The 20,104-nt window shown below is 40.2% G+C and overlaps 1 protein-coding gene across 2 annotated transcripts in view; it reads right to left on the bottom strand.

Annotated features, from left to right (window-relative positions):
- BZW2 (basic leucine zipper and W2 domains 2) overlaps positions 1-20,104 on the bottom strand; it is a 56,571-nt gene that overhangs the window by 28,547 nt on the left and 7,920 nt on the right. For both annotated transcript variants that reach the window (XM_056334037.1, XM_056334036.1), the window contains 3 exons: positions 8,195-8,259; positions 1,713-1,889; positions 458-561 (listed from right to left, as the gene is read on the bottom strand). In XM_056334037.1, the coding sequence (XP_056190012.1) occupies positions 458-561; positions 1,713-1,889; positions 8,195-8,252 (339 nt within the window). In that variant the 5' untranslated portion in view covers positions 8,253-8,259. The remainder of the gene's footprint in view (positions 1-457; positions 562-1,712; positions 1,890-8,194; positions 8,260-20,104) is intronic.

The following is a 20,104-nucleotide window of genomic DNA, read 5'->3' on the forward strand; positions in this document are numbered from 1 at the left end:
CCACAACTGAACCCAGTATTTGATGTTCAACCTCACCAGTGCCGAGTACAGGGGGATGATCACTTCCCTAGTCCTGCTGGCCACACTATTTCTGATACAAGCTATATTTTTGACACAATTCATGTGTTTCTAGAAGTACGCTCATACAAATCTTTCAGGCTGCATACAGAAATGGTCAACAAAAATAATCAGGATGGTGTCTAAAAATATACTGAACCAACAGCAGACTGAAATAAGACTCCTTTCTTTAAAAGAAAGCATTGCCAGCTGTGATCAGATTATCTTAGACATCCTATTTTCTTACCTAAAATTTATAAATTAGGGCAGATTACTGGTTAACTGGATTTTCAATTGCCCTCTAACTAACCTGTTGCAGCCTAGACAGCCTGCAGATGTTCCACTGTAATCCCCTTTGATACATAAATGGAAAACAGTAATGAACCACACCTTTACTGACCTGAGCATAATTTCGGATGGCATCATGGTCTTCATCTGCAAAAAATACACAGTGATTGGTCATCTTGGTCTTGTCATTGTCATCAATGCGTGTGCCTCCAGGAGCTAAAAGAAAGAAAGAAAGAGTCACGAAACAATGTCTTACTTTAGAGACTGTTATACAATTACAAGTTTCAATACATCTAGGAAGTCTTATGTTGTTATCACTGTGGTAAAAGGCAAGGGTAAGAGAAAGAAGCGAAGAGGGGTGAACAGAGGGGGGAACTGAGCTTTGCAAGGCTGTGGTGGCACCTGGCAGAAGGGACAGATGGCTGACATGCTGCACCTTGACCTCACAGGACTGAGAGATTCAGTTCACACTAAGTAATCTCAGCTGGTTTTGAGAGCACTAAGTGTGATCAAGTAAGTATGGGTTGGAGAGTAACTTCTGCGCATATTTTAACTACTGCTTTAAACTCCACAATAATGTAAATCCTTTCCAAAGAGAAAAGCATCAGCACTCTGTTACTGATTTGAGGACTTGGAACATCCTCCTAGCCCCTCTAATGCTTACCAGGCCCACATAAACATTCAGAACACTGCTGCAAAGTCTTCTCCGGGCTTATTTTGTTGAGGGCTTTTTTCCTGGGTATTTCCACTGGGTTTTGTTTCCTGCATTACCTCGTCTTACAAAAACATCTTTTCTTCTTGCATACTGAAGAGCAGGAAGCAGGAATCAAACCAGTATGGCCACGAAAAAGTGCCAACTTACCCAAAATACAGAGGAAGGTGAAAGGCATGTTTTTGCCCAAGCTGCCACTAATACTTGGGAGAAATGCCCCATGAACATCCACAAAGCATTCATCTTTCACTTCTCCTCTTCGCTAGCCTTTGTTGCAACGTCCACAAAGCAAGCTTTGCAATAGCTAATAACTGCAGTGTTGTACACAACATTTTAATGCTAATCATTTCCTCTGTTTCCCCTGCTAGGTTTTTGCATTTTTTTGCTGTGCTTTTATACGCTGTTTCAGCACAGACTGAAGACTTCTCAGAGCAGTATCCTTTTGTGATATTTGCAGAATTCCTCACACAATCAAGTCCCTAGGTATTACTGCACTACAAACAACAAACAATGCTATGAGACAAGATGCAATAAACATCTATGTAAGTGCAACTGTAATAGTTTATAATTTCCAGTTTGTAAAAGACGACAGAATCAATCTTAAAAGAAGCAAGGCTGATCATCAAAATTCTGTATCAGGTACACTGCAGGTTACCTAGCATGCTGCCAGCTACCAAAATATCAAAGAGTGTGTCAGCATAGCGGCGATAATCAAGTCGTGAGCCTGTTGCATCCAGAAACTTGGCTATAGCTTCCAGGTCACTCCCAGCTTCATTGAGGCCTTGGACAATCGTATCCCTGAAGACTGTGGGTTCAAATTTCTCCTTTTCATCTAGAACAGAGATAACAGAGAAGGAAAAGGAGAGAAAGAGTCACTTTTCAAACTTTCTGTTAAAAGCCTGTATCTACCAACAACTGAAATGACCATGGCACCTAAACATGTTCTCCCCATTCTGGTCAACACACCAAAAGCTTCCTTCTTTGACTTTTATTGCCTCTGGAAATTTTGCAGTGTTTACCCTCGCTTCCTTCTTCTCATCCCCTCAACACCAAAACACACACAAACATACAGGAACAAGTACATAAAGAGGAGGAAAAGCAACTATTGAAATTGGCTTCAAATTTCATAATCTTACTTCTCTAATTGAGGATATCGAATGTGCGTATCATTACGCATTGCTAAATCTCATAGCGGAGTAAAGGGAAGGTCAGTAATGTGTGTGTAATCTCACTGTAGGAATACGCTGTTTTTCATTTCTCAGTATTTTTCTCTAAATAACTGTGGTCCCATACCTAAAATGTTTTCAAAAGAGACAAGTCTTCAGGAAAAGATGAGATCAAGGTATTAATAAAAACAGGTTTTGTGTAAACATTTAGGATCAGGCAACATAGTATAACCCAAGAATTTATCTTTCATATTCACAGACTTAAGAGTAGTAGGGAACACAGAAATGCAGTGCTCACACTGCATTTGCTACAGCTGTCCCTGGTTGAACTCGATTAAGGTACAGTCTGACCTGCAGAAGACATCCCTATGTCAAGGCCATTAGTCACAACATATATAACTGCAACCTCCAGATAAAGCCAGGTAGATTTACCCATACCTCCTGCTGCTTTTCCTTGCAGCCTGTGAACAGCTTACCGCAGACACTTGAAGTTTCCTAACAAAACAAATTCCAGCCTTTATACAAAGGCACACACGAAATGCTTGTTGCCATCAAAATAACTCTGAACTCCAGAAATAAACCCGGGAGCTGTTCTATGGCACTCAAAAAGCAAGTTTGTTTGCTCCTGGGGTGCACTCATTCTACCATCTTCAGTGCATCACTTGCACATTCTCCCCCTCTTCTAATGCATCCCCTTCCCCCACAACAAACCTGTCTGAGAGGCGCAAAGCAGTCCCTTCCATTCAGCATCCCAGCCCACTGGGAAGCTCCAGAGACCAGTTAACCAGTCCTTCCAAGGAGCTGGGCAGCACCCAGCCAACAGCAGCTGCAGGGCTGTCTGTCAAGTGCTCAGAAGTGCTGGTAAAATGAGCATCCCCTTATTTTCCAGAAATCCCCTGCTATGCCTAGCTTTTAGTGGCTTGTCAACTCCATTACCCATCTCCACACGGCTTGCTGCCTCATCCCCCAAATCTATCCTCCTCAGACCACAGTTGAGGATTACTCAACTCCACGGATACCCACGTATATGCTCACAAAACCACCTGCTCCCAACTCCAGCTCATCCTGAAGTGAGGCATACAACCATAGTGTCAACCTAGATTCTCCCCTATCAAGCTCTTGTCAACCAATAAACTACCAGTATGCCCCTTCTCTGGACTGCAAGTGACTTCTTCCCAGGTTTTTACTTCACCCCAGACCCTGGAGATATTCAGGCTCTCAGCTTTGTTACCCCAGCTTTCAGCTGTGATGAAAATCTGGAGTCTGCAACTGAGTAACCATCTTCCATATCTGCAGGGCATGCCCATGGTGGACAACCCATAGAGGGTCAAGTGGAGAAACTGAAGAACGTGCCTTTGCTCTGGAGAAATGCCTACAAAGAGGCATACTACTGGAATACCATCTGAGCTATCAGATCGGTTACCAAATACTCCGTTTCAGCTCTCGGAATTCCAACTTGAAGCATTAAAACGACCCGAAACAACCAACCCACAAACAAACAAGCCTTTTACTGAAGTGTAAAGTACTTTGGTACGTGTACTTCAGGCAGTTTTATTTGCCCACAAGAAACTCCACTCCACCCATAAGCAAGTATCTGAATATAATTATTCTCTTTCTGTTTACCAAATAAGTATGTATTATTTGGAGGTTAAAAAATAATGTCTGATGACTCATAAACCAGTAAGAAGACAGAGTTCTGTCTTAATAGAGGAGTTAACCCCCTCCCCCCATATTACTTTTTCAAATTTATTTATTTTGTCTAAAAATTTAAGATGTTCATGTCTAAACTGAAAGGTATTATATGCCTGGCATTATGGGTACACATTGCTCAGTACAAACACAAACATTATGATTAGTATTTCTTAGCTATTTTAAAGAGATTCTTCTCCTGTCCCAGAAGTTGTCCTCTCATCTAGAGTACCCTATCATTTTCTTGTCTATCGCAATCTAAAAATCTACACAGGAAGAGGAGGTAAACTCATTGCATGAAAAATTATTTATAATTTTATTGAAACATTTTCCTACCAAGCTAATGTATTGAAGAGGAATATGCTGATGTAGTACAACAGGGTGAGTAAGAAGCCATCATCAAGAAGTGGTGACAGTATGTTGAGCTGTCAAGTACACAATTACTGAACAAGCACAGTTTCAATCATGGGCTAGCAGAGGCAGGTGTAGCTTGCAGATGTGATGCATACAATACCCAATGTAACAGTGCTATACACAGCTTTTCATTTTCATCATGTTCCTTATTTCCTTTCTTTTACTTCTTAGAAATCACAAAGTCCATTTAAACCTCTCTCCTTAAGAATTAATCTTAACTCCTGAGCAGAAGGCCCACAACTGTATTTCTCTGGGAGAAAAATGAGATGCCCTGTTTGGTCCTTCTTCTGACTTCACGTTAATGTAAAGGTGTTAAAATTGACTTTTTATTGGATAATTTTCTTCCTGAAAATAATATGCATAATTTTGCTTAGCTTTCTTTTATGCTGACATTTACCTTTTTGCACCATCTTTTTAGCCAATATTAACTCTATGTTACCTATACTACAGGAACAAACTCGGGTGTCGGGTATTGCTTGTCAGCTTGCTTTAAACGCTATTTGTTCCTGTTAATGCTTTGGGAAGCTTTTTGTCCTACAGGTATTTGCCAACTGTCCGGATACATAAACTTTCCTTACTACCTACTGGCATTTTTACTATTCCTATTCCTTCCTCTTCCATTTCAGAACACGCAAAGACATCAATTTGCATGCGTGCAGTCAACACAATCCACAGCCCATGTATCTGCACTACAAGCACAAATACTAGCCAGAAGCCAACTACTGCTGACCCTTAAGAAAAAAAAGCAGTATTCAACAGGTATGGAGATTATACTAAGAACTAACCAAGCTATTTTCTTTACCCAGATTGCTAAAAATTTGATATGGACCTGTGACATGCTTCCTTCCCTCAGAAGGTTCTTCCATTTACGGCATGGAAGATTTTTTTCCTTCAAATCTTTTAACATGATTTTAATGCCTGCCACTACGTATGCTGGAGGCAAGGTTTATACCTTTTATTAGGTTATCTAATAGACCTGGAAGAAGTAGGATTTACAATCTCCTCCTTCATAGTCCTCTCTCTTACTTTAGACACTAAGCATGCTTTCAAACTTCAAAGAAAAGAAATGTATCATCTTCCTTTTTTGCTCTATGAAAATTTCAGAAATTGTTCATATTCGGAGATCAGTTGCAGCTAGCTGACCAGTGATAATAGTTCATATGGACAATTATTTTTATTAGATGCCTGATGGCCATGTCACACTTCCACTGTCTCTTCAGATGGCAGTGCTCCTGGCAGCTCCAGAAGCAGAAAAAGAGTATGATGGGACACAAATCAACTGGTAAGAACAAGGAGTCATCGCTCAGCCAGCTCACTTTCCCCAGCATTTGCTCATTTCGGACCCTGCTACCTGCCTGCCTGCTACACACAACAGCATGGTCTCCGATAACTGAAAATGCCATGGTGAAACCGCAGCCGCTGTACTCTGTCCTGTCTGGGTGAAATCCAAAGACTCCCTGATACACTGAAAGTCAGCACAAAAAAACCTAATAGCATCTTCGAGTCTAAGTCCAGGATATAACAGTCTGTGACACTGCTATGATTATGATACAAAAAGTATATACAAAGAGAAGGCAACAGACATGCTAAGAAGCCATTTCTCTACCTCAAGCCCTCCTCCTCCAGAAAGAAAACAGGCATCTACAATTTTCTAAGCAGGCCCCCACCATAACTGAAGAAGAGATTTTATGCTTTAAGGACATAAAGAAGTGTTTGCGTGTTAAAAATTTTACATTAAAGCCATTTAATATCCCAAACCCCATTTAAGTAATCTCTCTCTCAAAAAAAAACCAAACCCAAAACACCCCCCCAGTCTTCCAGACACCCCCCACCCCCCAAGTGTCTGTCTTCTTCCTTCAAGGCCAGGCTGGACGGGGCTTCGAGCAACCTGGTCTAGCAGAAGGTGTCCCTGCCCACAGCAAGCAGGTTGGAACTAGATCCTTAAGGTCTCTTCCAACCCAAACTGTTCTATGAATTTATGATTCTAGGTGGTTAACAAGTGATCTAGTGCCACTTCCAATCACTGCAACAGAAATTCACATTGGCACAGAATTACAAATAATATCTTTTTATTCTAATTATTACTTGTATAAAATAGGAGACAAAGACTAAATCTGTATTAGGACCCCTTATGCCAAACACGGTGCAAAACATGGACTGAAAAGGAAGTCTTTATGAGAGAACATTTTCTAAGACTTTTTTTTTTTTTCAAATAACATATGTACCATAACTGACTGACCTAGACTAAGTAACATATTGGATCAATCCAGCAGTGTGCATATCTGATTGTTTTTACAAGTTGATTTGACAGACACTTCTTCAGGGATTGTTAATTCCACTGTTCTCACTACATCTATGGTATTGCTAGTTAATGCAGTGTACAGCTCCTACTGCATAATGTTCTGGACCATTCTGATACAAAGTTAATCCCACTAATTACGTGAGCATCGTAATTACAAGCAATATAGGTTTCTTTTTTTAATGAATTATACCTACAAACATTGTATGTGCATCACAGAAAGGACATTTTCTATTTAAGAGACCACATCAGTCAAACTGAAGAAGTGACGTGTGAAAGGGAGGAAAGACGAGAGTTTCTTAACACGACTGCTTTTTAACATGACTGAAACAAACTAATTTGCAATTCTCATCCAAGCTTCGTGATCATCCTAGATCTTAGAACACTCACTCAGCTCCTCTGACTCATGATAAAATCTGTAATTTTCTGAGAAAGGTTACTAACCCTTTTTGTTTCTCTCATTCACACTGAGAAAACTGTCTTAATTACATCTTCTGTCACAAGACGTTAAAACCAGTAGTTAGCTTTTGATCAGAAACAGGACATTCAAGATGGAAAAAGTCTGTCACATGACAGATAGGAACCCCACCTGCGTGTGCTATAATAGTTTGCTATTGCAACAGCAAAAGATCTAAGTCTTCTTTTCACAAACAAGACTTTCTTTTTCTGAAAAAAAATCACTTATTACGTATATTTTTGCTCTCTGCCTCAAAGTGTTGGGCATTCCTCTCAGACACCTACATTGTGACAAATGAACTCTGAGTATAATATAAGCAAGAATGTTAGGATGATGCTTGCTGAACAAAATACATGGATGATCAGTATAACTAGCACCACTTTGCTTTCTTTACAGATTGATGCAAAGAAAGAGTGTTGGGTCATGTTTACAGAAAATAAGTATCACAATGAGTAAAATGGGACTTACACAATGGTAATTGATTTATTTTAACAATAAAAACCTAAACTACACTAACACAGCAGAAGTATTTGTGAAAAAGGAGCTTTCTGACCTCTGTTGTTACAGAAAGCAGGGCCAATGAGATGATCTGACCATTTCATGGAGAAGGAAGGTGAGAGAATTCCTTTTTAGATGTGAAAGGTTCATTTATAGAATAGAGACGGCATTGATTTGAGCCACAGAAATAAAAACAAAAACCAAACCCCAAAAAGCCAGATAATACTCTTTACACAACCTTTAATTAAACACTCATATTTTGCTTTCTCAGTTGAAAAGGGCATTTTAAGGAACACCTAAAAAACCCCCATCTAATAAGTTTTCTTCCTTATATGTTAATATACCATAAACTCCATTAGAATCTAATTTTTAAACTGAGACTTCTACAAGACTTAACAGCTAATAAACCCAAATTTTACAGAAAGTCCTAAGATATATAGCAGAAATAATAACATTTGTAGTGCCTAGTTAAAAATAACATCTGGACTCTTAACATGGCTGAAGAGAAGGGGAGAAAACCCTTATTCCTATTCAACTTTCAAGTTATTCCACCCGCCCTGTTTCCAGTCCTTTTAACAGAAAGAAAAATAAGTAAAAAATGTAACATAACCTACCCCTCTTCCTAGTTTTGAACCGCTGGCCTGTTAGCACCGGCTTCTGATTCTTATTCATAAAATTTCTAGAGAAAAAGAGAAAAACATATTTTTACTATGGCATTTACAGATGACAGTTTAACCTAAAGGCAAAATAAAGATTCAGTGAGTAAAATCTCAGCATGTGAAAGGGAAAGTTCTTGATGTATACTCAAAGAATAATTCACATTATCTTAAATATGAGGAGCGCTACAATCCAAGAATAACTTCAATGAGATGTGCTTCTCTCAAAACCTGGCTCTTCACATCTCTACAAAACACCCTGAAGGTTCAAACCTGAGCAGAAAGGTGATGGAGGCTCTGCCCTTACTGCTGCCCCTGCAGCTCACGAGGATGCTCGGGGGCACAGAAGACAGCAGGTGCAGGGCTGGGAGCTGTCCTGATGGGGTTCAGCATGGCACAGGTCTCACCCTCCATGCCAGGCAGCAAGTTCACCAGGCAGATTGACTCCCAGGACTGCACGCTGTCCTGCTGAAGATGTGACTGCTGTTTAACCATTTAGGCAATGTTTTAACCATCAAATCCCGCTCAAATGTTTCTTCCAAGCATCGCTGTATCTTGTTGCTAAAAACATGTTGGTGTTGTAAAAATAAAAGATAACCAAATCCCTCCCCCCATCAACTTTGTGTATAAATAAATAGTATTCACGCTACACACGGAGTAAAAATATTCGGCATATATTACTTAAGACCTTAACAGTGAATCTCAACATGCAAAGTTTACAAATTTGGGAAGTAATCACATATTAATGCCATTTTATCTAAATAAAACTATTTTTCAGCCTTGGATATAATTAGTTTAATGACACAAGACGTAGCTGAACGCAAACAAAAGTGAATACAAGGAAGCTTTGCAGCATGTAGTAATCATCACGGCTCATCCCCCTGTCTTGCCAACAGCAAGTGCCAGCACTATGACTTTCAGGCCACCTACTTCACACCCTGCAGGTCATTAGGTCACTGTTAGGTACGATTCACTCATCCAGAAATATGCCTTACCAAGCTTTGTCCTTTGGGCATGTTCTCCTAATACAAATTTTTGTAAAACTAAAGTTATCATTTATATTTCTTCATTGCAGACTCTGCAGGTCTAGTTTAAATGTACATACATTTTCCAACACTTCTTACCATGAGTAAAGAGAAACTCGAGGTCTGTGGCTAGAAAGATGCCATCAATCACGTTACTATCCAAGTAATGCTCTCTCTACCCCTGAAAGTTAACCATTATGTTAACAATGCACCAGCTATACAGTATGTTCCCATTCGCCAAACTTCCTCATCTAGTTGCAGCATCACTAGCTGGCCACTTCTGCAGCATTTCAAATGTTTTAACTTGGCAAATCACTGCTTTCTATGCTTTCTAGTCTAGGTCTACCCCTTAGCCACAGTCAAAAACTGCCTGCAGGCACTGGAAATAGCCAGTAAAGTTCAGAGTCAAGACTGGTTCTGCTTCCTGCAAGTCTTGAAAAATACAAAGATGCAACAAGCAGTTAAACTGAGAGGTTCGTATTCACCACTGAGATTTAAAGCTATGGTTTTAACAGACCAAAGGGCATTTCAAAACATCTGCAACACTGAATAGTCTTCTGGAAAAAACAATCCGCCCATCGGCAAAGAGATTTAAAAATGGCAAACCACGATATCACAGGATTTTCTAAAGCACTGTAGGATCCAAGCCTCCCTTCACAGCAGAGCTCAAAAGTCTCCTTCCCCCACTTAACCCTCTCAGTGGCAGAGGGACAGGAGCTGCTTTACAAATTAATTAGGCAGATGAGGTAGCAGTCCACAGGGATAAGCAACAGCCCAGCCTCTAGCCAGCTAGATTTGACTTATTTATCTGGTTTGCCTTTCTGACCTTCAGTTATCTGCAAGAGACTGATCTGTAAGATGTAATATTCACCCATGTATTTTTGATTGTTTTTATGCTTGGCCCTGATACCTTATGCCTTGCTCTGGGTCTAAAAATGTTCATTTCAAGAGACTGCAGGAGCCCAAGAGGTTAGGAAAGAAAGTGTCAAGCAAGCCACGCAGCAGATAATAATTAATCCTCTTGTCACAGCTATTTCAGAGCACAAACATGGCATCGGGCTGGGATTGACAGTGCCCGCTTAACGAACACACACAAGCCTTGGGGGCAATGAAATTAATGACACCTGACCTTCAACCCAGCCATACTGGTATGGCTTCCCACTTGCTAGAAAAGATATAAATGCACATGCTACCTTTCTAGCACTAGACTTCTTTCCTTTGACAGTGTCTTTTTAAACTGAGAGAATTGTTGCATGCACCTGAAGCTTGACTATCTGATTTTAGAACTGTTACCTGTGAACTGTGAATATAAAATATGCCCTTTAAGACAGCTGGGAACAAGATTTTAACAAAAAACCCCAGTTAAAGTAAGGCTCACCACTTGCGGCAGATTTAATGACTAGAGGTTCAGTGCAACAGAAGAGACTCTTGAATAGTTAATTACTAGGAACACAGGATCTGCCTTCTTCTGTATTTAGCTTTAAATGCACTGCGCTCTAATCTGTTATCTGAGTGAGGGTCAGGCTTTATAAGGCGATTCCTCAAGCCCAGGGAGAGCACGGGCACCTCCATCAAGAAACTGCAGCACGAGCCTGAGCAAAACCAACCCAGTGATCTACATGACAGCCCAGGATGTATCTATACTACAAATAACATCAGCTACTGCAAATAAGACTTTCCAGTGTTGTTGCCACCACAACAAGTGCCTGGACAACAGCTTAAAATTTACAAAACAAAGCAATGCAAAATTTTTGGTGTTTTGTTTTTAGTCAAGAACACACCAACAACAACACAAAAATGATGTCTCAAGGTTGTAAATTCAGGGTGGCAGCATATCAACTTGTACGGTACATTCGATTGCACCGCAGTGCAGCCTGCCCCTCAGTTGTCATGTAGCTATAAAGCCTTGAAATCATAAAATAACTTGAAATATTACATATATTCTCTATTTTGAAAGGTATAGAATCTGGGTAGGTCAAAGCCAAAGTCAAATTTTTAAATGCCAGCTACAGAAGCCGTAATTGTTTCAGAGCAGTAAAGATCTTATGGATGGGTATGGGTAGGAAGGAAATAGCCTCAGAAAGAAAACCCAAACCACTAGTCAAAGTTATATCTTGCAGCCCAACATCCTCCAGGATTGATACAAATTGCTAGCAGGAAAGTGAGCAAGAGATGTGGAATTGATAGCTCCTTAGCACACGCCTTCCACAGACTCCACTCTTCTACAGAAGAAGGGAGAAGCTCAGCAATAAATGTTTTACTCTTGATTCTCCCTTTAGGATTCATAAAACCTCTTGTAGAAAATTCATGTGTTTAAATTCCATAGCCAAACACTTTTATTTTATAAGCAGGTAAGTCAGAAGCTGGGCTGACTCAAGGAGGAGATGGCAGAGAGCAGCACAGAACCAGACACCACATCCTAAAACAGGTTCATTTTCCATACAAACCTCAGAATGTCTAAGCCTGCTGATAACTAACTTACAGCTACAGAAATAATCAGAAAAATAAAAAAAATGCATGACTTAACAAGAGTAGGAGTGGATTTGGGAACCTGTTTTAACAGGCTGCTGCAAAACAGATTCATATTTAAAAAAATACGTAAGTTGTTGAATTGTTACACTCTCCTGAAACTGCTTGAAGTGCACAAGTTCAGCTTTCTCTGCAGCTGATTCTCACTTACATGCTAAAGACCCTGAACAGTTAAAACAAAACTGAGGGACGTCTACAGTTGTAGATACCTGGACATATATTATATAGCAGTTTCTATAATCAACCAATCCTTCCCACACAATTAATAAAAAATTGCAACAGATTCAATTAATAAACATAGCATTAATTAAAATTAATTTATAAAGCCAGCAACAGATGAAGTAAAAGTTACCTCAGAGCTTCACCAAGTTTGAAGTTGCTTAACAAGTTAGAAAAGTGCCGTCTTTTATCCATACCACAGGGAAATTCTTACAAAGATTAACTCCTAAATTATTTAAAGCCTTTGTAAGGCCAAAGTTTCTACCAAGCTACAATACTGGAAACATTTGGTCTTGGAAACATGTTGCTCAAATTAAACAAAAAATAATAAAATACTGAAATCTTTTACCCAAACAAATACTATTTTTCTAAGCATCACTTGAAATCTCAGAATCATCGGAGATTCTTCAGCTATTAACATGCTCACAATGAATTCAGGAACAGTTGCTTCTCAGCAGCAAAACTTCACTGTCCTACTTAGAGAGAGAAATCAATGCCAGACAATATTAAAAAAACCAACTGTTCAATAAAACTCCCTACCAAGAGTTTATGGCTCTACGTACGCAGGGCACTGTAACAACAGCAAGGGAGCCCACAGGGGCAGGTGGCGACCCTTTGGGCAGCCGACCAGAGGGCTCCAAGGGATGCTGATCCGGCTGCAGGCACTCGTGCTGACAGTGTCTGATTGACAGGGTGCTGGAGAGAGCTGCCAATGCACCACAAACACAGCACCACCAGCTTTCACAGGAACAGATGCTTGGCAGGAATTACTTCCATCTTCTTCCCTTGCTCAGATATCATGCAAGACAGGAGCACTCATCACAAAGGCAAATAAAATAAAAGCATAGATGGGGAGAGTTTCTACAAAGGAAAAACCCCAACCCATGTATCAAGGCCAATCTTTTTTCCCCCCAAGAACTGGAATATCCAGAACACTGAAAGGCTTTATTGGGTCTTTTTCATCCAGCAATGTTTACTACGTGTTTTCATCCTCTCACTGTTACAGTTCCAGGTTTAGGATGAAAACCTGAAGAGGGTTTTCCTCTTCTTTCAGCAGCGAGCCAAGGAGTTATGTCAAAATCAAATTACCAAACTCGAGCAGCATGGAGGAAGAGCTGCCCTTGTACTTCTGCTGCAGAGGAAACATGTCAGTGTGCAGCCAACAGCTGTCTCCACTCCCCAGGAAGGCAGCAGGCAGCTAGATTACGAGCTAACAAAATCTGTAGGTGCAAAACGCATAAATCATTACCAGTACAGAGGTACAGAATGATGTAAGGGGATGACAGGACAGAGCGGATGCAATGCAGCCACCGGTTCTCACCAACTCCTTGTCAGGCTTCCCACTTTCCACTGGGCCACTGAGTCCCTGTGGGGACTCCTGCAGCTCCTACTTTTCCACAGGCACTCCCCAACACCTGGGTGCAGCGAGAGGCAAGCAGACACAATGCACATCGGTCACGCAGCCCTCAGTTGCTGCAGCATTCACTGCCATGACAGCTGTGAAACATTTTCTGCTTTAACACAGCTTTCACACCCTCATAAGGCTAAAAAATCCACCTCAGCTGCCAACATTTCCAAGGTTTGGTCAGTATGAAGGAAAAGCACTTTATTTATACATCTCAGGCAGTACAGTGGCTAGCAGTGTCAATGCTCCCAACCTCCTGCTGCAGCTCATTTTGATACTGTGGAAAAAATAAGGAAGTAAGAAGCTCCGTTTGCTGCTTCCCAGGGTTCCAAATGCAGAGGAAAGGACCAGAGCAGCGCTAAGAAGCCACCCTTCCTCTCTCCTTCATCGCACATCTGGGGAGACAGCAAGAACAAACCCCTACACTTAGTGAGATGCATTGGATTGTCTTTACACAAGTTGACAACTGTTATTTCAACACCATTTTCCAACTCTTGCCCTCTGTTCCTAAAACATAGGGTTTTTTTCACAAGTGACTAATAACCTGGAGGTCTGCAAGTTCAACGAAGGTGTAAATCAGCAGTAAGGGCAGCACTGGCAGCCAGAAGGTTTATCTTGCTATTTTGCCCACAGAGGCCACCAGCTGAGTTACAATGTTTATGAGACCTTTACCCCAAAGGTCCCACTCATTACAAACAGTAAACCCAGAGCCAGGCTCTTGCCACATTAAAATCCCCTCACTGATTTTACTGCACAAATGACCTCGATGGCAATAGGGAAGGACTAAGCAGCCACATAATGATGTGCAGGGTAAATACAATCAACCTCATGTTTTAATAATTACATAAAAAAAGGATACTGCTAGTCTACATGTTTATTGCTGAAAAATACGTCTTCTTTTATGGATTGATTTTGCTTATGACATTATACTACATGAAGCAGCTAGATACTGACCTTTGATTTCATACTTGGAAGCATGCCCTAGTCACCAGTGGCTATCGGGTATTATCTTAAACCTGCTACAACACTATCTTTTGACATACGCTAAATGCCCTGCCTTTCCCAAAAGAGCCATCCAAAGCTCTTAAAGCACTTAAATCTTTTTTTTTCCATTTTTAATACAGAACAGTGTTTTTCCACAGTAAAGAGTAAGTGTCCACTCAAGTAAAAGTATTGCCCTTTATTAGTATGCCCAACAGGAGAGAGAAAACAGATGAAACAAGTGGAAGTGATTTTCATTCTGTAGCAAGTACAAATACTAAAATAGAATGAAACTTAGCACACCCTAAATAAAGTAAAAAACTGTGTTAATGCAAGACTCTCCAGCCAAGAATTGTGCATGCAACTTGTGAGTAGCTATCCAGCTGAGAACTAAGTAAGACCAGAAAAAAATGAGAAGACAAACTCACCAAAATTTGCATCATCTAACCGCTAAACTGGGATGCGCAGGAAGATGTTTCTTGAAAAACAAGTCATAAAACCCCATGCCACCAATCACACACTGCATGAGAGATCTAGCTCAATACACCTATTTCAGCAGAGCAGGTGTTTATTAGGTCACTAACCAAGAATTTCTACAGAAGCAGCTCAGCCGAATAACAAGGTAAAACCAGAAGTCTCCCATGACCAAAGCACTCCAGATGCGCTTCACAAGGCCAAGAGAACTGTAAATTAAACCACGAAGGCAACACACTTCTCTATTTCATAATCAGCGATCATATGAAAAATGCATGAGTCAGCACAGAGAGGAATAAAAACCCCCAAACCCCCCAAAACAGAGGTAAAAATTCTTGATCATCGACAGATGAAAATACAAGCCAAGAAAATTAAATCATGCACTTGGGCTGACACACACAGAGTTATCTTTTGGTAACCAGGTTTCTTTCAGCAACTAAGAGGAGGAATTGGATATAAATTCTTCAAGGACTAGGTATTAGTAGGAGCTTTTCTCAGACTGTGGAGAGCTCTCTAAGGCAGCTCCTTAACTGTTCCAGCTAGGCTCCTAACTGGAGTACCCTGAGATAATGGAGAATGTGTATTGCTACAGTTCAGTTCATAACCAACTGACATTCATTTTAAGGTGACTGCTAGTCATCCAACTCCATGGCAAACGTTGCCAGCAGGAAAACCTCTTAGAAAAGGATAAAAAGCATCAGCAGAGATTAGAATCAGGTGAACTTAAAAAACAAGCAGAGAATGGTACTCTTCCAAAGCTAACAAGGTTTTTTCCTTATACAAAATACCACTTTCAATATACAGTGTACACATTAGAACAGGATTCTTGAATTCAGAGAGACATTGGATGTCCTGTTTATTCTGAAAAATATAATCATCTCAGCAATCCTCACAGGAGATGATGCTGCTAAAGGGAAAATGGTGTAGCTGAAATCCTGCAAAAACATGATTATAAAGGTACTGCTGCAATTTAGCTTAATCCTTCATTAATGCTTGGCAGAGATAATTCTACTAACCACTGTTCACAGTACACTTGGAAGAAATATTTTTATAGGGTCCCCCTGAACCAGGTCTCCAATAAACCAATAAATGCAAGTATTCAGAACAAAACATGTTAAAAAAAAATACAAAGAGGCTTCACTTGTAGCAATGAAGTCCATCAGACACGAGACAACAACAGCTCAGTAATGAAGGCCAGTGCAGGAAGAACAGCTTTCTCATCTAGAGTACCACTCCTCTGCTCAAGTCCACCCTGCTTCTCTGTCTTTAATGTATCAGCCCTCTGAAAGTTCTTACAGTGTTGACCCTACCCATACAATTCAAGTATCACAACAATAAAACTAGAAGATGAGCCACTTCCATTTTTCATGCTACTGCAAAGCTCTGACCAGCAGCAAAAGCGCAGGAGATAACCAGTGTCTCCAGGATACAGCACTGCAGCATTTGAAAACCCAGAAACTGTCTTCAAAATTACACAGACTAAGCTTAAAAATAAAAAAAAATAACCACAAAGTGTGCATTCTCCAGAAAGCAATGCCCCCCAGCTGCTAACAGTTTATTATTTCATGAACTAAGTACAGTAATCGGAGGAGGGATGTATTAATAGCCAGCACTTCCTACACACTTGCAAGTAGCGAAGGCCTTGGCTTTAACAAAACGACAACTGCTGTAAGCAGTAAAGCAAGTTTTAACTTAGAACTCCCTAATTATTTCTTCAAAGCATGTGCAAGGGCAAGGAGTTCACCAAGTTAAGGCAGGGCTTTTTACCTACAGGACAGTGAATCAGCTTCCAGATACCTGAATTCTGGCTAAAAAGAGATGGCATAAAGAGCCAGCAGTGGAAACTCACAACGCTTTTCACCATGTCAGCTATTCCAAACATACCAGCTAACACTGATTATGCTGTTAGCAGCATTCACTTGCATGGAAAAGGAGACCATAACTGACTTGTATCACTCTGTATCCCAAAAGCGGTCCCACGTTCCCTGTGGCTGTTTCCTCCTCCTCAGAGTGGGCTGAACATTTTCACAGAACACACTCATTTTGATGAGCAAATTCGTGGAGCAGGGGATAAAAGTATTCAATGCTTAGATTGCTTCAACCTGCAAATAGTTACTTTCTAGGCAGTGATGGATACAATTCCTCTCACACCCAGCTGTGATATTCTACAGCAACAGATAATGATTCATATCCACAAGTTGGGTGCTGAAAAAAAAAACCACAACAACCAACCCCAAAACTCACCCAACAGTGTATGGCATGGGGTGGCTACACACACAATCAGCTATTATCCTAGATGAGTCAGAAAAATAGCTATTACAGATTGAACATGCAGAGAGGGGACACACAACACTTGCTATCCTACCCACCTCTTGGCAGCTCACATACCAGCACTCTCACCCTTACTTCAGAAAGTCATTTCTTCACCTTTGTGCAGAAGCCCAAAAGCTCTCGGATGAATCCATAGATTGCTCTGAGCCAGCCTGTAAAGAATATTGTGATTCAACCCACATATTTCTTTTCAGTGATTGGGGATGTCCACCATTGTGATGGTGAGTATATTGTAGAGACTGGTAATAGGAATCATATCGGTATTGCAGTTGTACTGTGTATTGCAACTGTTTTACTTTGTTACGTGTAACTTAAATTTGTATTGTGTTTTCAATACATTTGTATCACTCTGCTACATCATAAATCCCATGTAACACCAACTATCTTCAGGTAAGTAAATTAGGTATTAAATATCACACCCTCCATATGTGGAGTATCTAAAAGAAGCTGGTCAGAGTATCGGACCCCAACACTGTTCACACATCAGAACAAACTGGGAGATCAGTTTCAGTCTGGTAACCAAAAAGCTCAAATGCTAAGCAAACACATATGGCAGCGTCCTCTATTTTGATATACCATGCATGGACATATTCACAGAAGTGCTCAAACCACCACATCTTCTTCAGTTTCAACAGTACAGCTTCCCTTTTCTTAGCTTTCTTTCATGCTGTATCTGAACATAAATGACACTAAATGCAACACTTATCTGAAAATATAAATGCATAAAATCATGAATATGTCTTTGTTGGTAATCCAGATTCAGGAAACTCTGAAGTCCATCAAACTAAGCCAAAAGATTCAGAGTCTATCTATAAACACAGCATTGCAAGCAACAGCTATTATGAACGCTATGAATGCATCTTAATAGTTTTGCTCCTCAAAAAGATCTATTTATAAGCCATTTTGATCATTACTGCAATCAGATGAAAACCCCGTTCTCAGAAATACATTTATATATGCAGGTGGCCAAAATCTCAGAATTAAGAAACACTGCCACAAAAGGAAGTCAAAGTAGCAACATAAACTACCTGAGCTAGAAAAAAAAAAATATTAGCCTGTTGCTTCACCAACTTGTATCTATTTTCCAGTATCAGCATCATGTACTAACAGCTTAACCACATTACAAAAAGCTAGTAGAAGTTATTGTGAGACTTGCGTCTCATCCATATGTAGACCAGAGCAGGTATATAGTATTTCACCCCACTCAATCACAGAGGCAGCAAATCCCACCTGTGGGCAGCACCACTTACACTGCAGCAGTACCTGAAGCACTTCGTGCCCACACACTGGAAAGGGGAGCACAGGCAGCTGTCAGTTCAGTCTAACGCAAACCCAACAATTTAATTGATATTGTTAGTTGTAAGGACCACTACTTATTTCACTATCGATCATTTTAGGAGGCAATCAGTTAAACTAAAACTCATATCCACTTTTTTTGACCAAACAGCCCAAATATGAACCCAAAAATGGGGTGCATTTGACCTAACTTTAAAAATCAGCAACAGATACCTACGTCTGACCCTGTGATCCTTGCCTCTTTTCACCATTGATGTACGTAAATATTTCCAGAAAATATCTTATTCAAAATATCCTGCTTGTCCATCTTAAGGTGAGATCTTAAGGGAGTCTCTTGTGAACAGCTTCACAGCTTCAGCTTTAGGCACTTCAGATATCTGAACTAGATCAAACTTCATCGGTTTCTACAACAGAAATTCACACCTGCAGACTAGCAATCTGTGTGAGTCTATAGCTCAGTGCCCTCTGAAAATGTCTCAGGCAGAGTTAAGAGTTTAATTACACACCCAAAATTAACAATAGGACAATTACTAATGGTGTATTATTCAGTTCTATAGTTAATTTAGTAGACCTGCTTGCTTATCTTTCTGAAATCATTCACAGAATTTCCATTGTTGGCTGAGAAGTTTCAAAATCCAGCGTGCCACAAATACACTGTGAGAATGTGCTCAGTGTCAGACCACAACCACACACCCACACCCAACCCAGTTTCTGAAGCCAAGTGTTATGCAGGAGTTACAGATTTCTAACTGGAAGAGGCTTACCATCTTTTTAAATGGGCATAAAATATTACCACAGCAGCCAGCCTAGCCCCCATCGGCAGAAACAGCACACATCTGCTTTGTGGTTGGTTGGGCTGTATCAGTATCAGCTCAGCACAAGGGTATTTGACACTGTTAATAGGGAAATTATTTTCCTGTTTACAGCACTGTTGTTCATGCACTGGAAAGACCAGTATCAGCAACCTGCTTCTGCAAACAACCTAACAACGGTTCCACGCGATATGTATCTGCAGGTATATGCATAAAGATGTACACACAAGAGAGCAGGAATACCAATAAAAAACTCTATTAATAGATTTCTACAACTTGCTTCCTATGAGGATGCAAGATAGGAAGAATTTAAAAGGTTTACTAATGAGAAAGGTTTGGCTGGTTTCTCTGAGGACTTCAGAAAGACACACCAGTTAATCTAGGGCTCTTGAGCATGTATCTAGAAGGGATTCTACAAAATACATTAACCTTCAGTGAAAAAGGGGCATATACCTTTCAGTGCTACATCTCCTGTCCTTTTGAAAGAAACAGAAGCTTTCAATAGCCAAAAAAAATGTTAACAGCTACTGCATCTATCATACAACAAGGAAAACTAAAAGAAAAAAAAATAATCTAATTTTAAGAAGTGAATTGATACTAAATCCCAAAATATATATCTGTTCTGTCATGGATACAGCCAGACTCTCAAAGTCAATTAACTGACTGACGAAGTCCATGCAGACCATTGCATTTGCACCCCACCTCGAATGTTGCTCTGCCTAGTTTGATATGTTCTGTAGAGATGAAGGACTAGAAAACCTGATATATGTTCTTTCCTAATGGAAGATAAAATGCA

The sequence above is a fragment of the Falco biarmicus genome, chromosome 4 (assembly GCF_023638135.1).
Source record: "Falco biarmicus isolate bFalBia1 chromosome 4, bFalBia1.pri, whole genome shotgun sequence".
Classification (NCBI taxonomy): domain Eukaryota; kingdom Metazoa; phylum Chordata; class Aves; order Falconiformes; family Falconidae; genus Falco; species Falco biarmicus.